Genomic DNA, 18,934 nt, shown 5'->3' with positions numbered 1-18,934 from the left:
CAAGAATGCATCTGTGTATTGGTATTTTCTGTACAACATAGCTTTTAGCCTTTTTTTATTGAGCAAGCGGTGAGTTGTTAGTAGGGGTGTACAATTCAGAAAATGTCACAATTTGATTCCGATTTTTAGGCTCACAATTCGATTCATATCTATTTTCAATTCAAAAACAATTCTGCATTAAAAAAACAGTATGTAAATGTAGTTACTTTCCCCATGTATGTTTGTATGTATGTATGTGTATATATACATATGTGTGTGTGTGTACAGTATATATATCATAGCTATATCCATATTATTCATGTGGATTTTGCTACACTGCAGTGCCCTGCTACGTCCTGCTACGTCCTGCTGTGCCTTGTAATGCCGCACAGCGTCCTGCTATGCCATGAACTACTACAAAGAATTGCTACAAACTACTAATTTTTTCTATTTTTGTTATTGCCACTCTTCATTCTAACCCCAACCGGCCCGTCAGACACCGCCTACCAAGAGCCTGGGTCTGTCCGAGGTTTCTGCCTAAAAGAAAGTTTTTCCTCGTCACTGTCGCACTGTTGCTTGCTCTGGAGGAGACTTCTACAACTGTTGGGTCCTTGTAAATTCTGGAGTGTGGTCTATCTGTATAGTGTCTTGAGATAACTCTTGTTATGAATTGATACTATAAATAAAATTGAATTGAATTGAATTGGATTTGTTTATTTTCACACCCTGTTATGATGTATGTGCATGTGTGTGATGTATGTAAGCTACTGCAACCTTGATCAATAAAGTACCTATCCATATATCATGTGACTGCAGTAGACATACAATAAAAAACTTTTTCAAAAAACAACAAAACAATTTAAAATATTACGCAATTTTTTGAATTTTAGGAATCGATTTTTAATAAGTAGAACTTGAATCACAATTCAAATACAAATCGATTTTAGTGCTTTGAGTGGGGGAGGGGAGAGAACAATTAGCTCTGTGAGGGAGGAGCAGAATGTCTCACCACTCCACTCTGCTGACATGCTCTAAGCATGCCTAATGCTGTTACACTGCTAATAAACAGTTGAAACACAGGCAAGATCTACTGGTAAGATAAATCAGTCAAACTGAACAGGCAGAACATTACATATTAAGCTTAAAATTATAAAAAACATTTTAGATAATACTTTATAAATTTAGAAAATAACTTACTCAGTCTCTCATTGATATTTTTTCTTGTTATTTTTTTATGTTGAGGACCATGTGAGAGATAAGAGAAAATTAGGGAAAGAGATAAATTAAGGTCCCAAGAAGGATTTTAAGCGAGGATATTGCGTGTCATGTTGGTGCCTTAACCTCGAGTCTAAGCCACGTGGTGCTCCCACTTATTAACTCATGTGTAGCCAACGGTCTCTGCCCCCAAGTGACACTAAAAAGTATAATAACATCCAAACACATATTTACCCTCGATGATGCACTGCTGAAGTGCAGGGGGTCTCGTGTCTGATTTGACACTAGTAGAAAAATCAGTGCATGATTGTAGTGTTACAAATGTATTTTTTAAAACATAATGCTAAAAGTAAAATGACTGTATGATTAGACTCAGCAGCAGACTGAAAGAAGAATATTTTTCTTTTTATTAAAGCAATTAGTTATATTGTTTAAAACATTAATTAAGTAACAATTCATTCTGAGTGGTGAAGCTAGGGAGGAGAGCGACTGTCAGTGAGCGGTGTCCGACTTAGCGTAGCGGCTGTGTTAGATAAAAGCGAGTGGAAAAAAAGACAGCAAAGACAATGTGAAGTGAGTTTCTAGTAAACACCAAGCTTCTTAAGACACGGTGGCTTCATCTGTTGTTATTACTGTCTGTAAAGTGAAGGCTGTTACAACGTGGAGACTGCAGTGCACACAGCACACAGCAATGTTTTTGCGGTTATGTAATTGCACAAAGTGACACTGCGATTGTGATTAGATTAATCGTTCTATGTATATAAACTGTATAAACAGTGTGTTCTCTAGCGCCACATAGTGGACACAGGAAGTGGTGTACAATTTCAAATATGTAATTTCCAACGCTATGGACTCCATGGGGGGAATTAAGTGCAACATTTGCATGCAGTGTCCGACGGTCACCAAAATACGCAGCTGCATCGACTGGGAGATGCTGGCACCCTGAACGTACACGGAGTGCAAGGGCCCTTTTATCGCTGCTTGCAGCTTAACTTTTGTATTTATTTTTCTAACAAGGGTGCCTGGTACAATGTATAACTGTACATAATTCCTACATCAATATCCATAAATAAAAACATATACAGTCATTATTATTCACAATGGAAAGGGTTTAAACTACTTACTGATAAGTTATTGCACAAGTTACATGTCAAGTGATTTCATTTTGCTTTACTGAACAAAAGGTATTTAGTAGTTGTTTATACATTTGAATGACCCCTATGGACATTGATAATTAATTTGGAAGGGGACATCTGTCATCTCATTATTTGACAGGACATTTGCCAAATCTTTAAAGTGCTGATTGTGGTAACAGAACAGGGGATATAACAGCAGTGTACTGATGACCTTATGTTGGGGTCATCAGTCTCAGAGGACTCTTAATCCCCTTCACTTATCCCTATCCTGGTACTTTTGGATGTACTCAGCAAAGTGGTTCAGCAGCCCCTGCTGTTACAGATGGGCTATATGGAAAGCTATGAAGACTACATGATCTGTTTGAAAATGTATATTAATGTCCCTCATGTTTTATTAAAGGTAGTCCGTATGACGCACAAGGTTTGACTGTGTAGACTACTGGAGCGTATGTTCTTTCAGGAAGACTTCAAATAACTTCAATCACTGCTCTCTTTTCCTGAAACAAATTAGCTGTTTAGAGGCGTTCACTTTTCAGTGAAATCAAATCAGAATCAGTCATGACATTCACGAGCCAATCACAGCATTACATCCTTGCTTTAAATCTGTTTTCTCTCCCTGCTACTGTCTGATGTCATTTCAGGCAAAGTGTGCAACCCTCCTCCTCCCCTTACACGTCCAATCATCGTCACCTGCGGCTCCCTGGGTCCTCCTGCGGCAGACCGCTCCATCAACTCCTTCGGTCTAATCTTCAGGCTCCTTCACCGCCACCACTAGTGTTTAGACTCCATCGAGGGGGATATGTCCTGTTTCTCTACCCGTTTAAAAAATTAATTTTAGAAAGATGGAGTCTAATCTCCAAAGACTCTGTACATTTCATTATGCATATGTTCGATAAACCTTTGCATATCTGGAACAAAGTCTTTCCTGATTGAAATAGGATTACTAGTGGATTACCAAACTGGTTGGTCTCAATCCAAGTCAAACATGCTATGAGTAACACGCCTGCTGTGCACAGACCACAGGTCCAAACTCACACTGGCCAAGTGTGTCTCCTTCAACCAACAAGCAAAAACTAAATCTACATCATAACAGGAATTATTATGTCTCATTTTAAGTTTACAGGACACAATCAAAGTGTACCAACTGACATATTTTTATTTTTTTTTATTTTTCTCTTTCTACAGTTGTTCCACTGTGCTGTGCCCCCCCACACACACAGATTGATTCTTATCAGATCTTGACCTATTCCAGGACTAATAATAATATCTCTGTAGTTTTGGGCTGAATGGCAAATACACAATATATATATCTCTACATTTTTTACAAAGTGGGCTAAATGTTCAATTTTAAGTCAAAGCCCCTTTTCACAAGCTCTTTTGTAAAAACAGACTGTGATTAAAATAAAATGCAGAGACAGGGATTCCTTCCCAGATTGAAAATATACAGCTACAACACATGTAAATGAAAATTTATCTGAAATAAATAGCCTAAGATATATATAAAAAAATTATTTCACCTTCACCTGTTTTCAACAATAATAACAGACTTATTAAAAGAGAGAGAGGGAGTCCGGATAGCCCACTTGGTAGATATTTAGAGGTTTAGTTCTTGATGCAGCCGGCCGGGTTCAACTCCAACCTGCAGCCCTTTCCTCCATGTCATTGGGGGAATGACATGCTCTCATGTCTTAAAAAGAAAATCTTTGAAAAAAAGCAGGCCTTGTCTGGCTATTACTATTACGATTGTCATAATTACTATAATTAGGTGCACCGCTGGACCTAGGTCGCACTCTAGAGCCCTGCTGTAAGTAACACAAATATAAATCAATTTAGATTGTTTCCCAGAAACGTCCATATCTAAACAGTTAGTTATGTTATCTCCAATTAATTTTATGTCTGCTATTAGACATCAGTAGGCCCAATCACACTAATTTCAACCTCCAGTGGTCCTGGCCTCTCTGTCTGCCTGCTAGGAGCATGTAATACACATACACAGTAAATAAAAGGCCCGCCCGCTTGGGATACCTAATGGCTGAGCAAGCGCTCTCCTAATATAACAATAAAATGTGATTGGTCGACACAGCTGTCAGTCAAGGAGTCATCAGGCAATAAGGCTGCAGGCTAGTGGTTTCACCTTGGTTTTCATGCAATAGATGACTAAACAGTGGTTCACTTGTGGATTTATCGTTTTGGAAATATTCTGGAGATAATAAATATGACATTACACTCCAGCAATCACACGTAAAATGTATATCTAACTGTAAAACAAGGGATCTCTGTCTGTGGAAACATTTTATTTGAAGGGATGTGCATAAGACTGACATGACAAGGCTACTTGTTGCTAAAGTAACTGCTAACTGCTGCTCACTGTAGTTAGCGGCCAAAGTTTGCTTGGTTAGCGTTACAGCTGTCTTATTAACTGACTCAGCCCTGGGGTGCAAGGAACCAAACACGAAAAAACATCTCGATACTGCATTCCCTGTTGTAAAACTGGTCACCTCTGCCAGTCTCATAACCTATATTGGTTCCCGTTTCGGCGGCTCCCTCCGTGTTCACTGGGAGCTCTCAGTCCCAGCAGAGTCAGCTAAACTGTGGGTGAATCTAATGCAAATTCAGCGCTATTGTCTATTGTAAACGACTATATCTGCCACGGAACAAGTCCCTCCCTAGCTTCCTGTTTTAACTGGAAATACAAAAATATGCACACACATTCATACACTGGTTGCCGAGTCTGCCATACAAGGTGCCACCTGGCCATCGATAAACATTCATATACATTCACACACCAACGGTGCAGCATAGGGAGTAATTTGGAGTTCAGAGTCTTGCGCAAGGACACTTCAACTGCAGAGCCGTGACCTTCTGATTGGTACAACCACTTTACCACCGGAGCCACAGCTAGCTAACAACAACTAACTATAGTTAGCAGCTACTTAAGCAACAAGTAGCCTTTGCTATCTGTCCAAAACTCAGTAGTTTTTCATTGCCAGACCTACCTCCACAGCTCCTAAGAGGAAAGTCTGGCAAATCCACACAGCATTCCGGGATGGGAGAAAAATGTGCTCTGGTTTATTGGCATTTCATTAAACCAATCACAATTGGGCGGAGCTAAGTGTCAGACAGAGCAATGATGTCTCTGCAAAATAGCTTCAGGAAGGAACTCGTTGTGGAAGAACATGTGTATGTTCACAGGTTGTTTTAGTGCAACACAAAACTCTGACAGATAGTCTAGCTAGCTGTCTGGACTTACCCTGCAGAAATCTGAGGAGCAGTTCTTGTACTAATAAATCCTCATAAATCCACAAGTTTAAAATGCCAACACAAAAAGCAGAAAGACAACACAAGAAATCAGAAAGAGGGACATCCGGCAAAATTTCCAGCAGCACCTGAACAATCCCGGGAATTAAACATTGTCAATATAAAGGACTAAAAACTCAGTAAATCAGCAGTCCAAATTGTTTTCCTTTACTTGAGGGATATGAAAATATTCATGACACAATTATAATAGTCTCATGACATGATGTTAGAAGAAACCAAATATGACGGAATGTAAGTTTGATAATTAGGACTGCTATGACATATTCATGACAAGTTATGTTATCTAGGTTAATCTCAATTTGTGATAGCAAAGACATTGTTGTATTGGTTAATGCCAAGTTAAACAACATCTCAAACAATGCCAACTTTGCAGTAAATGTGTCATAATTTACCAAATAACAGTTAATGACATTCATAAAGACTTCTTCGTGTTCATGACTTGTGCATTGCAAATTCTCTGTGGTAATAATAATTGAATTTGTATTTAATCAATCCAGGGATTTCCACATTAGACACTACCGCTGACTGTTTGGCATTTTGGCCACATTGGAAATACTTTGTCCATCCTTAAAATAGTTTCCTAAATTACAGATACATCCATTCAGTGTAATGTTTTCAGCTTTGCAGACATGGCTCAAAGATTAGTATACAAGGAAAGTTTGCAAGAATAATAATACAAAAAAAAGTCTTTGCTTGACCCTGTTGAAGGCCTAGTATGCACGCATGTTTGTGCCATTGATTAAGATGGTTCACAGCAGTCTCGGGCGAGAGAGAAAAGGCAAAAAAAACGTGGAACGCTATCACAATTTCCTTTATCCCCTCATTGGACTTTGTGGATACTACCGTGTGCTTGCATCAGTAAGTAAGTCTGATGACAATGTTATGTAGGATTTATGAATATACGTAATTTGCAGCCCCTACCAGCGGCAGCATGTAATACTGTTTATTTACAGAGGGCATTTAAATGTATGTCTGATAAGTATGTTTTTGTGTTAACTGTTAGCCCATAGTAGTAAAAAAAAATCCAATAAAATCTTTCAGCATATTGTAATTTAAATAAGGTCTCTGTTGTTTTATTGTGTTGCAAAGTTGGATATAATCAATGACAAAACGATGCCATGTTGCAAAGACAAGTTTGTTACGTTTACTAAGTATAACTCTCCCGCACCCCCCCAAAAGAATCAAGGTTTCTATCGAATCGTGCCACTTTGTAATTTTGCTATTTTCATGAATACAAACGTTGGGTAACCAACAAATAATAAAAAGACATGACCCTCCCCTATTTTGTCCGGTGGTCCATTCTATAAATATCAAACGATCCCTTATCAGAAAAATGAACACTTGAAAAAACAACAGCATGACAGAACCCATCTTTAGAAAAAAATTATTTGACTTGTATTTTAATGATTTTTAAGTTTGGCCATGTCCCATTGGCTAAAATACAGCAAAATAAAAAGCAAGCAGCATCTCGCTTACATGACATATAATACTACTCTGGTGCCTTGCTGTTAAGTATAATGAACTCTGAGGTAAGTCAGGTCATCGTAAGACGGATAGCGCATCATGTTTCAAAAACCACACTACCAAATGCTTTGTCAAAGGTTAAGTTGCTTACTTACATATGAACCCATCTAAAATATACGCTCCCTGCGTCTTGGGGCCTCGGCATCTGTACTAGCGAACTGTTCTCTCCATGAAAGCTGTTACTTAAAAGAACTGCATGAAAATAAAAGCAATACTAAGGGAAAGGAAAGGAGTAGGAAAAAGCAGAACTGTGGGGGGCACTCATCAGCTCATCAGTTGACTTTAACTACAGAAGCACGCTTAAGCGGTTGAAAACAGCTGATCATTTAATTATGGCCATGGAAGCTAAACAAAACTGCACAAAAATAAAGCAATATGGAGGAAAGTGAATGATAAGGAATAAAGTTGTTGTCCGTGGGCATCTGAGCAGCTGATTTTATCTGCAGTGCAGCAGCAATACAGACTTGGACAAACTGACAAAATGTTCTTTACACAAAGAGATACATATGTATAATAATAATTGTAAACACACTATAGTACCATAGAAATATTAAATCAGAGTGGCAGTTGCTGGTTGTATTTAGCTGCTACAGACCTCCAGGAAGCCGGCTCAGCGGCAGTTGTTAAGCCATCAATAGGTGACTGCGAGCCAGTATAGGCACCACCAGATGCATTTGAGTTAAGCCAGAAAAACTAAGCATCATGCAGCAGTTGGCACCAAAATGAGGAGTTTAGGTATAGTTGTTTGCAGGTTGCGTTTTGTGGCTTAACGCAACTTCCATGGCCGTCATCTGGCGGTGTGTGTACCCAACTCACAGTCACCTAGTGGCGGCTGAACAACTGCCGCTGGTAGCTGTCCTGGAGCTCTGTAGCAATACAACCAGCAACTGCCACTCAGATTTTATCATTCTATATTCACATTAAAGCGTTTAAAATACTTCTGTTTTACGTTTATAATATATGGTCTATTGGTGAAGAAGCATTGATAAAAATGGGGATAAAATAATTCAGCAGAGGCAGGGATATGTAAACGAGAAAGGGGAAAATGGACTATCCTATTCCCGTTTTAAAGTCTTGCACACAAAATAAGATCACAAAAAGGGCCATTTTAAACAGTGTAGGCTGACTGTAACACTTTGAGACTGCCAGCCAAAGATTTTGTTTTTGTTAAACTTCTAAGTCATGGAATTTGGAAGACCTGTATTCAGTGAAATGCAGAACAAGAAGTCCTGCATTAAGAATAAGTTAAAGTACAAGGTATATTTGTACTTTAATAAAACAATATAAAGAAATAATAATTATAAAAACAGAAATACACACGAGTATTGGTTGAAAAAGAAATAATTAATGAATAATATAGAATGTCTGGAGAAAAAAGAAGGAAACTGATGATTTATATATTTTGTAACTTTTTCACAGGTCAGAGTTGAACCTGAGTGGCCGTGATATTTGTTGTATATTGAGAATGGAATATTATCAGTTGGCATATCTTTTAAGAATATTCATTCACTTGTATTTACAGTCATTCATAATCACTCTAAGGTATATATGCCCACAGTATTCGTCCTATGTGTAAATTATCAGAGCAGTTACTGCATAGGGTGGCAGCATAAAAATATATTTTTTATATTTTATATATTTTACATTTGTACATTTGGATCCATTTGCAATCCATTCCTGTCTGAATAAACAAACAATGCAGTTTACGTATTTCGTCCTTGTTGCATCATTCATTAAGATAATTCTAAACAGATTTCTGGAGTTCACTCAGAATTGTAGTTGAAAACGTCAATTATACCAGTCCACGTATTAAAAAGTTGTCAGGTTTAAATCAAGCTTGGGCTCATAATTAGAGTTAATGTGTCAGGACGGGCCGGGATCGGACACAACATGCACGGGATCGGGTAGGGTCGGGCTTGATTTATTTGAGCCTTATCTCTACTGCTAGCACTGAGGGAGAAGTGTTAATGGCCCATCAACAAAAAAAATGGCTAGAGACACTCTTGAGTAACTTGCGAGAAGCATTTCACCCTAAATGTTGCGTTAGCTGACAGTGGTAGCCTATGAGCAGCACAGCAAATTCATATTTTTCTCAGTTGATATTAACTAGTAAAGATAACAAGGCTGCAAAACATCCTTTCATATTAATTTGGCTATAATGTAAGTAAAATTGAGGAACATGGTTATACACTCACCTATAGGATTATTAGGAACACCTTTTAAATTTCACATTAATGCAACTATCTAATCAACCAATCACATGGCAGTTGCCTTAATGCATTTAGGGGTGTGGTCCTGGTCAAGATAATCTCTTGAACTCCAAACTGAATGTCAGAATGGGAAAAAGGTGATTTAAGGAATTTTGAGCGTGGCATGGTTGTTGGTGACAGACGGGCCGGTCTGAGTATTTCACAATCTGCTCAGTTACTGGGATTTTCACGCACAACCATTTCTAGGGTTTACAAAGAATGGTGTGAAAAGGGAAAAACATCCAGTATGCGGCAGTCTTGTGGGCGAAAATGCCTTGATGATGCTAGAGGTCAGAGGAGAATGGGCCGACTGATTCAAGCTGATAGAAGAGCATCTTTGACTGAAATAACCACTTGTTACCCCCAAGGTATGCAGCAAAGCATTTGTAATGCCACAACACGCACAACCTTGAGGCTGATGGGCTACAACAGCAGAAGACCCCACCGGGTACCACTCATCTCCACTACAAATAGGAAAAAGAGGTTACAATTTGCAAGAGCTCACCAAAATTGGACAGTTGAAGACTGGAAAAATGTTGCCTGGTCTGATGAGTCTCAATTTCTGTTGAGTCATTCAGATGGTAGAGTCAGAATTTGGCGTAAACAGAATGAGAACATGGATCCATCATGCCTTGTTACCACTGTGCAGGCTGGTGGTGGTGGTGGTGGTGTAATGGTGTGGGGGATGTTTTCTTGGCACACTTTAGACCTCTTAGTGCCAATTGGGCATCGTTTAAATGCCACGGCCTACCTGAGCATTGTTTCTGACCATGTCCATCCCTTTATGGCCACCATGTACCCATCCTCTGATGGTTACTTCCAGCAGGATAATGCACCATGTCACAAAGCTTGAATCATTTCAAATTGGTTTCTTGAACATGACAATGAGTTCACTGTACTAAAATGGCAGATCTCAACCCAATAGAGCATCTTTGGGATGTGGTGGAACGGGAGCTTTGTGCCCTGGATGTGCATCCCACAAATCTCCATCAACTGCAAGATGCTATCCTATCAATATGGGCCAACATTTCTAAAGAATCCTTTCAGCACCTTATTGAATCAATGCCACGTAGAATTAAGGCATGTCTGAAGGCAAAAGGGGGTCAAACACAGTATTAGTAAGTTGTTCCTGATAATCTTCTAGGTGAATGTATATCTCAACCTTTGAAATGAGAGACATGTTAACCATGGAGGGGTAAAATGAACAAATGAAGGCCTTATGTAAGGCTAAACGTCAATAACTAAATAGACTCTAAGTAAAAAATTGCAAGACTAAAGAACAATTACTACAGTAGGCTATAACTACTGTGTTATAGACATCATTGACTTGGAATGAACTTGATTTGTTACATGTCTCTGGGGGATAGCTTCACTCACTACTCCTTGTGAAGGAAGCGTCATCTCATGGTGGAACTCTGTAAGTGAATGAATGGGTGCAGTTACAATGGAATTTAGACACACCCCGTCAGGGTGCAGGAGGAGGGGGGTGACTAGGAGTAGGCTAGAGATTGGAAGGCAACCGGCTGGCAGCCAGATGAATTCTGGCTGGGAGTGAAAAATTTAAGATGGCTTCATCTCTAGCTTATCAGTCTAATGTAATGTTGCACTATTTGTCATTAGGTAGTAGTAGTTTAACTCACAGAAAACAACATATGTGTGTGAGAAGCAACTGTATGTTTTGAATAGACTGAAATGCATAGCTACTGTACAAGGAACTTTTAATCATAGTTACAGAGGCTACGCCCACATTGCACTATTTTGAATTGAAAACGTATTGTTATTACTAAGTTTTATCCTGGCAAACTCACTTCACATCCATTGGAGTAGTATAAAAGATGCTGGTGTCCCCATTTTATTTTTTGCTGCACGTTACTGTCGACGGAGTTGTTTGGAAACTTTCGGATTGGGCGGTAAAAGCCATGACAAGTACTAACTTTAATTGATCACACTCAAATCATGTGACTATTTACTGGTCATGTGATATGCGTTTTTTTTGTGTGTAGTAGATTAGAGCTGCTACCATGCCTAAAAACACTTGAAAAACACATTAATTTAGTATTTTGCGGGTGTTGCTAACAGTAACCTCTGAGATATTGTGTGTACTGAACTGAACGACACAGTGCAACTGGCAGGACTATTACTGCATTGGATGGCAGCATGAAAATATTTTTCTAAAATAGCACATTTTACACTGCTAAGACTATCAGTTTTGTGTGGGTTCAAGCTGTTTGGCTCTCTGGCTGCTTATAGTGTGTGGGAGCTGTGTGTGTTATTGCTGCTATAGAGATTAATGCAGTGCTACTGAGATGAAGAGGGATGGCCCATCAGCCAAACTAAAGGATCCAGACGCTCTTGGTGGTTATAGTACCACTAAAATGTCTGGCTGTGCTAGTGTTACATGTGGCTGAGTTGATTGAGATTTCATAGGAAATGATAAAACCAATATGGTAATGTCTGATGCAAAAATATATCAATAATGTACTATGAATAACAACATCAAGGCCGCAATTTAAGACCATTTCAAATGAGTGTTAGTTAGGTACAATAGGTATGGTCAAAATCAAAACAGGAGATGCCAAGATATCCTGACTTTTAGTCGCTAGTGTGGGTGAACCTGCAAAAACAGGGGATACTACACATACTACTGACCTATTTGAGATGGTTCACACACTTTTACTTGAGGAACATTTCTTTTAAGTAACAGTACTTTTATTTGAGTACAATATTCTAGTACTCTTTTCATCTCTGCCGTGTTTTTTTCCTGTCATTTTTATTAAACTTTGTAAAGCTTTCTCCAGAGTACCAAAAGACATTATACAAGTAATCTGAACTTCATGTGTAAAATCATGGGGACGGCCCCTTAAAAACAGCAGTTTCATAAAACGTTTTTACTGTTAATGATGACTGATTAATATACAAATGGATTCTTCCTGTACGTACTATATCTTCATGACTGTGCTTCAGAAAAAGCTACTTCTGACTCTGTGTCTGCGTAATTTTTTTTGTCAGCTGACGGCTCATCACAAACAGCACATCTCCCTACAGTGACTTTATTTAAAGGCTTAGGACCTAATATTTAGCAAGGCTTGCTGATTCGTGATTTGCTGCTGTTACTGCTGATGCTTCTCCACCTGCTTTACTTTTACACTTGAATGGCTTTAGCAGAGAACCTGTATGGCTGAAACGATTCCTCAAATAACTCGAATAATTTGATTACAAATTACAGTCTACGGCTCACTGTGTTTCTGCACAGAGGATTATTACTAGCTCACAACAGGCTGACACTTCTTTGGACACAAGACTAACGGTGCAGATTACAAATGAAGGAAGACAACAAAAATAGTGAGGGGTCTAAGAGAAGAGACGGGAGAAAAAGAAAGTTTGCGATTATTTTAAGTTGCAAACAAGCTGCTACATCATCTCAGTAGAAAACATCCAGTATACTCACAACAATATATCACAACACAAGGTAACACCATCTGCTGCTCTCATCCATCCAGTTTTACACAACTACAGCATGCCACTCTGTAAATAGTGATGTTTTACAAACAATGTAAAACGAAAGCTGTCGGTTTGTAGTCTAACTGTTTGTTAGTTTGCTAATAATCTTTGGAAACTTAGCTGCTGCTGGAGACCAAACCAGCCCCTCGCCCCAGCATGACATGATTGACGTCACCGGAACAAGGCGGCGCTGGCTGCATTCTTTATTCTTTCTGCTCACTCAGTATTAGGCTTCTGAAAATGTGTCCCCCTGAACAGTGTAGTTGAATGGGCCTCCTGTAAGCTTTGAACCGTCACATTTACCCTCGGCTTAGTGAACAACTCTTTTGCATATTTAGTGCAAAGAGCCAAAGGCAAGAAAGGGAAGGGGGTGAAAAGATTTTTTAAGGGTCTTGGAATTTGGCTATATAAAGTGTTGCTTTTTCTAAAGGAAACCTGTCTTTTGTATATATAGAAAAGACAGGTTTCCTTTTTTTAGTAAACAGCAACAATAAATATATTTACTATTGCTGTTTACTAGTTATTTTCTTACTGACTATTTCTCATCCAATTACTCAATTAATCGATGGAATAATAGGTAGAATACTCAATTACTAAAAGAATCGATAGCGGCAGCCCTAATTCAGAGTACTCTTCAGTCTGGGTTTGTCTAAGGTTTTACTGGGCTGATACACTGTCAGAGACTCACCTCCTCCACTGGACAGACAGAGTGTGCAGGCTCAGAGTTTTGTATAGAAACACTCTTCTCCCACTTGTCAGCCATGTGGTTGACCTCCTCCAGCTTTTGCTCACAGCTCTTCTGTGTGTTTAGCAGCGTCACTTCATAGAACTCCTGGATATCTGTGGAAAAAATATTACATGACTCAGGTGCAGGTTACTTTCTCCACAGACAACACAGTTAACGCTGTCTTATCAATAAGACAATAAGAAAAGTCATTTGATGCGGATGCCAGTTTAAGCTCAATCAGTGCTACAATGACATACAATACATACCTTGTATAAATGATGGATCTGAGATGGATGGATGAATCTACCAATAAGGTTAGACAATGTTATTGAATTCACATAACATAACAATGAGCATATTCAAGTTTGCTCGTAAGAACAATGTTTGTGAAATCAGCCAATGTTCTTGTGCAAATGTTAGCTATATATATATATATATATATATATACACACATGTAAAAACAATTACAGATAAACTGCTGTTCAAATGGTTAAAAAAGAAGATTAGGCTTGTGCCGATTAGCAATGAGATCGTACAACGCTTTAAGGAATGATTGGTGATTGGTGTTTCCTACGCATATATTAAAGCGGTTTTAACTAACTTCCTATCAGAACTATATCTAGAATCTGAGTTCATTGTGAGATGAATCATGTCAGGCTGTTCTATAGGGTCCTGAATCAAAAACTAAGACCAGAAAAGTAGTGTAATAGCTGGTCTTTCATTTGACAACAGAGAGCTGGTGAGTGAGAGAAGCCACGGCTAACTGCTAAACTAAAGTAGGAGGAAAAGGAGATTGCTAGAAGTGCTTAATTGAACTAGTGTAACGTTTATATGTAAAGTGGATAATTAGCCACTGTAATGAAGAATATGACAAAAATAACTGCATTGAGCTACCCGAAGCAAGACGCTATCAACAGCAGCATGACAGCATGTCATACAAGCAGCTGGCAGACAGCCAAACCAGTTTCGTTGATAAAAGCAAAAGTTGCTCCGCATATCAATAATATGTTATGTCCAATTAGATGTTTAATATAACATGTCAGGGTGGTGATCAAATTGCCTATTGGCAATCTCGAGTAACCACAATTGGATGATTTGAAAATATTAGAGATAGCCCAAGCCTCCAGCAAGCTAAATATGAGGACCAGTCAGGGAGCTCCAGCCAAGACTGGGTTGACTGGGTTGAAGGGGAGTCACAGTCTAATTTGCCCCCCCTGCAGTTTACTAATTAACTGTTATTTTTACACTTCTCATAATAACATAAAAAATATCTGTAACATTTCAAAGCATCAAAGCATCTCTCAGTCCCACTCAGTCAGGCCCCTGGGGGATCAGAATCAACCGGGGTCTAAAGCACAGGGTAGACAGTTTTTGTCTCCAGGACTGGAATCGATATCGGACTAACCCCCATCTCACACACACACACACACACACACACACACTTGCTTTGAATTGGCTGTTCTCCAAATGAGCTTTACTACTTTACAATTATAATAATAATTATTATTATTATTATGCCTGCAGCAATGATCTGTTGTAATGTGCCCTGTTGTACCACAAATCCCTTCTGAATTGCCCATAGATGTAAACAGCAATCTCCTTATCTGGGCACAAGAAGTTTAAATCGATTTGCAATATTTCTTGGAGATTGGTGAACTGTTTTCAATGTGTTCAGTCTCCAACACAGCGCACGTAAAACAATTAATTTAACACATGTCTTATGTGCACATAAGCAGGGGGGCTCTGTGGTTATATTACAACAGTCTGATGCTGGGTGCGCAAAATGTCACCAAGGCATCTGCCATGTGTAAATCAGTTAGAGATGCAGAGGGGAACTGATACCTGCTGCCTTCAGGTGGCTGTAAAGACAGTCACCATTGCAAAGGTAAGGCCTTACAGTAATATTGGCACCAGACAACACAAGTGTTGATACAGTATTTACATGTTGAAAAGAACCCTTCACTGGCACCTGCAAGCTTTGTAGCAATAAGTACCAAAACAGCCCAAACTCCGTTGGAGCATAATTCACGGCAATGTCAATGTCAAATATCCAATTTTTTCTTCTACATTTACCACTGCACAACATTGGCCGTAATACGGCGTCGTAGTCTAGCTGTAATCATGGTTTCATTGAAATATACTTAAAATATGTTTTCTATCACTTTCCAGCTTGCCTCATCCATCAAATTTCAAAAGTAGCCAAAAGTAGCCAACATATATACAATGGGATCTTCTGTGAGTGTTTCCACTACAGCAAAGGTTTTGTGTTCTTTTTACTAAATCCCATTTAAACTAAGTCTCACATTTGCTATAGCCATTACACTACATTTTTTCAAGGTCCTGATCTATGGTGCATAAACAGGAATAAAGGAAACACTGCCAGCCCTACATAAATGCAAGTTCTTTTGCTGCATTAAATTAAAAACTCTCCACTCATTATTTGAGCAGTCATACCAAAAAAAACAAATATGACTAACAGTTATTAAGTGCACCTGTAATTGCAGCCAATGTATTGTCCTGTCTTTGAGAGGGAGTTGAGTTACTGTAGAATTGCAGTTTTACAGATTGTTTAAAGGGACCTTTGTTGGCAATATATAATTATGAGTTTATTTCAGATGGTGAGGCAGACATTATTGCATTAACAGTATGTTTTCACAGAACAAATTGACAACACCAATGTTAATAAAACAATTCAAAGTCTGTAAATGTCTGTAGCAAAATGCCCTAAAATTCTTTCATGTACTCTATACATACAGTCTATACAGAGCTTCAGAGTGGCATTCCTATTGTATCATAATTTGTTCTTTGTGAACTGTGTTAACATTTATGTACCCACACACACACACACACACACACACACACACACACACACACACACACACACACACACACACACACACACACACACACACACACACACACACACACTACTGAAACTACTGTGACAACAAAACGTCCCTCCCTGAAGCTTCACAGCAGATCAGAAAAATCAACAACAAGCAAAAAGCATGTGTAACAAATGTATCAAACTACATGCAACGGTTTCAAATTTATGGATAGAGTTACATTTTTTGCATGGTCTGCTTTGACTAACCACTGCTATATCAGCTCAATGCATTAGAATCTTCTGGAGCGATGTACTCAACATCTGTTGTTGCATCATTATAACATCTACCACAAAGCATCTGTTGGACACAAGGGAGCTATTTGTTTGGCATTCACTTCATTAAATGTTTTGAATGGCTAGCCATGTTTTACCAAAAGAACAGACCCAAACAAGTGATTTGGCATGCCACATTTACATTTAAATAGATCTTAATAAAAACAAACCATTAGCATTCACAACAGATACAGCGTCATGTCTCTGTCCCAATCATTCACAAATTATATCATGCATTCTGTTTTAAGAAACGGGAAATGAATTAAACTACATCAACAAAAAATATTGATGTAGTTTTCATAAAACAAACAAAAACAGTCACAGTTCCATCTTTTTGTAATTCAAATGAAAACAGGCTATTATGGATGCAAATGAATACAGCAAATGTATGTAAATCCCCTGAGTATGTGAGTAAGACTCTACGTGGTGCAAAACCAGTTGTTAGTTGTCACCCATTTGACTATTATGACAGAATAAAGCTGTGCAGAAGAACAATACAATTTGCAATGCAAAACAGCACATGGCATCAAATGTAGCCTATTTAAACAAATAAGTAGGTTATAACTTCTGTTTCATTATCAGGAATAAAAATCAAAAATACTTGGATAATTATTACAGAAAAAGATCAAACCAATCCAGTCAATTTGACAAGCCATAACAGCTGGCCTCAAATACTACCCACTCTACACTGCATTACACTCCAGAATCATCAAAACCACCAACTGTAATCAAATAAAGGGAGGGGGGAAATGAGTGACTGTAGTTTCAGTTTCAGAAATACAGAGGCAGAAAGATGTCAAGAGTAACTCACAGTGCAGTAAAATCTCCCTGCTCTCTCCAGTCATGTTGCAGTGTGCTATCCTGAGAAACAGTGAGCTATGAGAGGACCAGATGTCTGGTGGCAAGCAGACAGCAAAACTAATCCTCAGACATAGAGAACGCCTGTTCCCTTCAAGGCAGACAATGACCCTGCATTGGTGATTTCTAATTCAGCTTTCCTTTGGGTAATGTGCTTAACACAGCCAGCAGTCCTTACAACTCTCCGTTAATGAACAAAAACTCCACTTCTCCAGGGCTTTCGACAAGGACAGGGAGTAGCCAACCAGTGGGAAAAGGTGGCCAGCTAAAGGGGTCCAGAGGCACATTTTGTGTGAATACAGAATAATATTAATAATAATATTTCAATGAAAGATTGTTTTTGTTACTGTTACTCTCACATAAAGCATAAATTATTTCAGAAACGTGCAATGACTAATAAAAAGCACTGCTTAAAGTTTTTGTTTGCATGCTGAAGGACAAAACTTTTCTCTGCTGCGTTAAGTTACTGCTGATGAAGACCTAACGTTTACTGATTTTGCTGCTTTATAATAAAAGCTTTTAAATAACGAAATAACGGGGGACTTCTATTGTGAAGGCAAGGCAAGGCAAGGCAGCTTTATTTGTATAGCACAATTCAGCAACAGGGCAATTCAAAGTGCTTTACTTAAAATCAGTTAAACAGATAAAACACAAGTACAAACAGTTAAAAATCATAAGCATTAAAAACCGATAAAACACATGAATAGACAGTTAAAAACAAACTAGAACATTAGGACACATAAAACACAAGAATAAAAGTTACAGTGCAGCATAAGAAATTTAAAGAAATGAGCAGTCATTTAAAGAAAGGCAGCATCAAAAAGAAAGGTTTTCAGCCTTGATTTAAAAGAACTGAGAGTAGCAGCAGATCTACAGGTTTCTGGGAGTTTATTCCAGATATGAGGAGCATAGAAACTGAAAGCTGCTTCACCCTGTTTAGTTCTGACTCTGGGGACAGAAAGTAGACCTTTCCCAGATGACCTGAGAGGTCTGGGTGGTTCATAGTGTAGTAGCAGATCATAAATGTATTTTGGACCTAAACCGTTAAGTGATTTATAAACTAGCAAGAGTACTTTGAAACCTATTCTTTGAGACACAGGAAGCCAGTGTAAAGACTTCAGAACTGGAGTGATGTGATCCATTCCTTGTCTAGTGAGGGACTGCGAGCAAGCACGTTGCTGAATCAGCTGCAGCTGTCTGATTGATTTTTTAGGGAGACCTGTAAAGACAAGACCACACGTTACAGTAGTCAAGTCTACTGAAGATG

General features: G+C 38.6%; 1 protein-coding gene and 1 long non-coding RNA gene across 31 annotated transcripts in view; one reads left to right on the top strand and one right to left on the bottom strand.

Annotated features, from left to right (window-relative positions):
• dlg2 (discs, large homolog 2 (Drosophila)) overlaps positions 1-18,934 on the bottom strand; it is a 276,897-nt gene that overhangs the window by 188,518 nt on the left and 69,445 nt on the right. For 26 of the 29 annotated variants that reach the window (XM_032533606.1, XM_032533611.1, XM_032533613.1 and 23 more), the window contains exon 3: positions 13,611-13,762. In XM_032533606.1, coding sequence (XP_032389497.1) covers positions 13,611-13,762 — 152 coding nt within the window. Of the gene's footprint in view, positions 1-13,610; positions 13,763-17,620; positions 17,718-18,934 lie in introns of those variants that run through there. The other 3 variants (XM_032533623.1, XM_032533624.1, XM_032533629.1) reach the window with 1 other exon arrangement.
• Positions 3,431-18,934, top strand: part of LOC116700435 (uncharacterized) — a 19,217-nt gene continuing 3,713 nt past the window's right edge. The window contains exons 1-2 of one of the 2 annotated variants that reach the window (XR_004334655.1): positions 3,431-3,445; positions 11,951-11,960. This is a non-coding gene — a long non-coding RNA (uncharacterized LOC116700435). Of the gene's footprint in view, positions 3,446-11,296; positions 11,308-11,950; positions 11,961-18,934 lie in introns of those variants that run through there. The other variant, XR_004334656.1, reaches the window with a different exon arrangement.

This window comes from Etheostoma spectabile, chromosome 13 (genome assembly GCF_008692095.1).
Source record: "Etheostoma spectabile isolate EspeVRDwgs_2016 chromosome 13, UIUC_Espe_1.0, whole genome shotgun sequence".
NCBI lineage: Eukaryota > Metazoa > Chordata > Actinopteri > Perciformes > Percidae > Etheostoma > Etheostoma spectabile.
The sequence above is the reverse complement of the archived record's forward strand: the minus strand, read 5'-3'. Positions and strand labels throughout refer to the sequence as shown.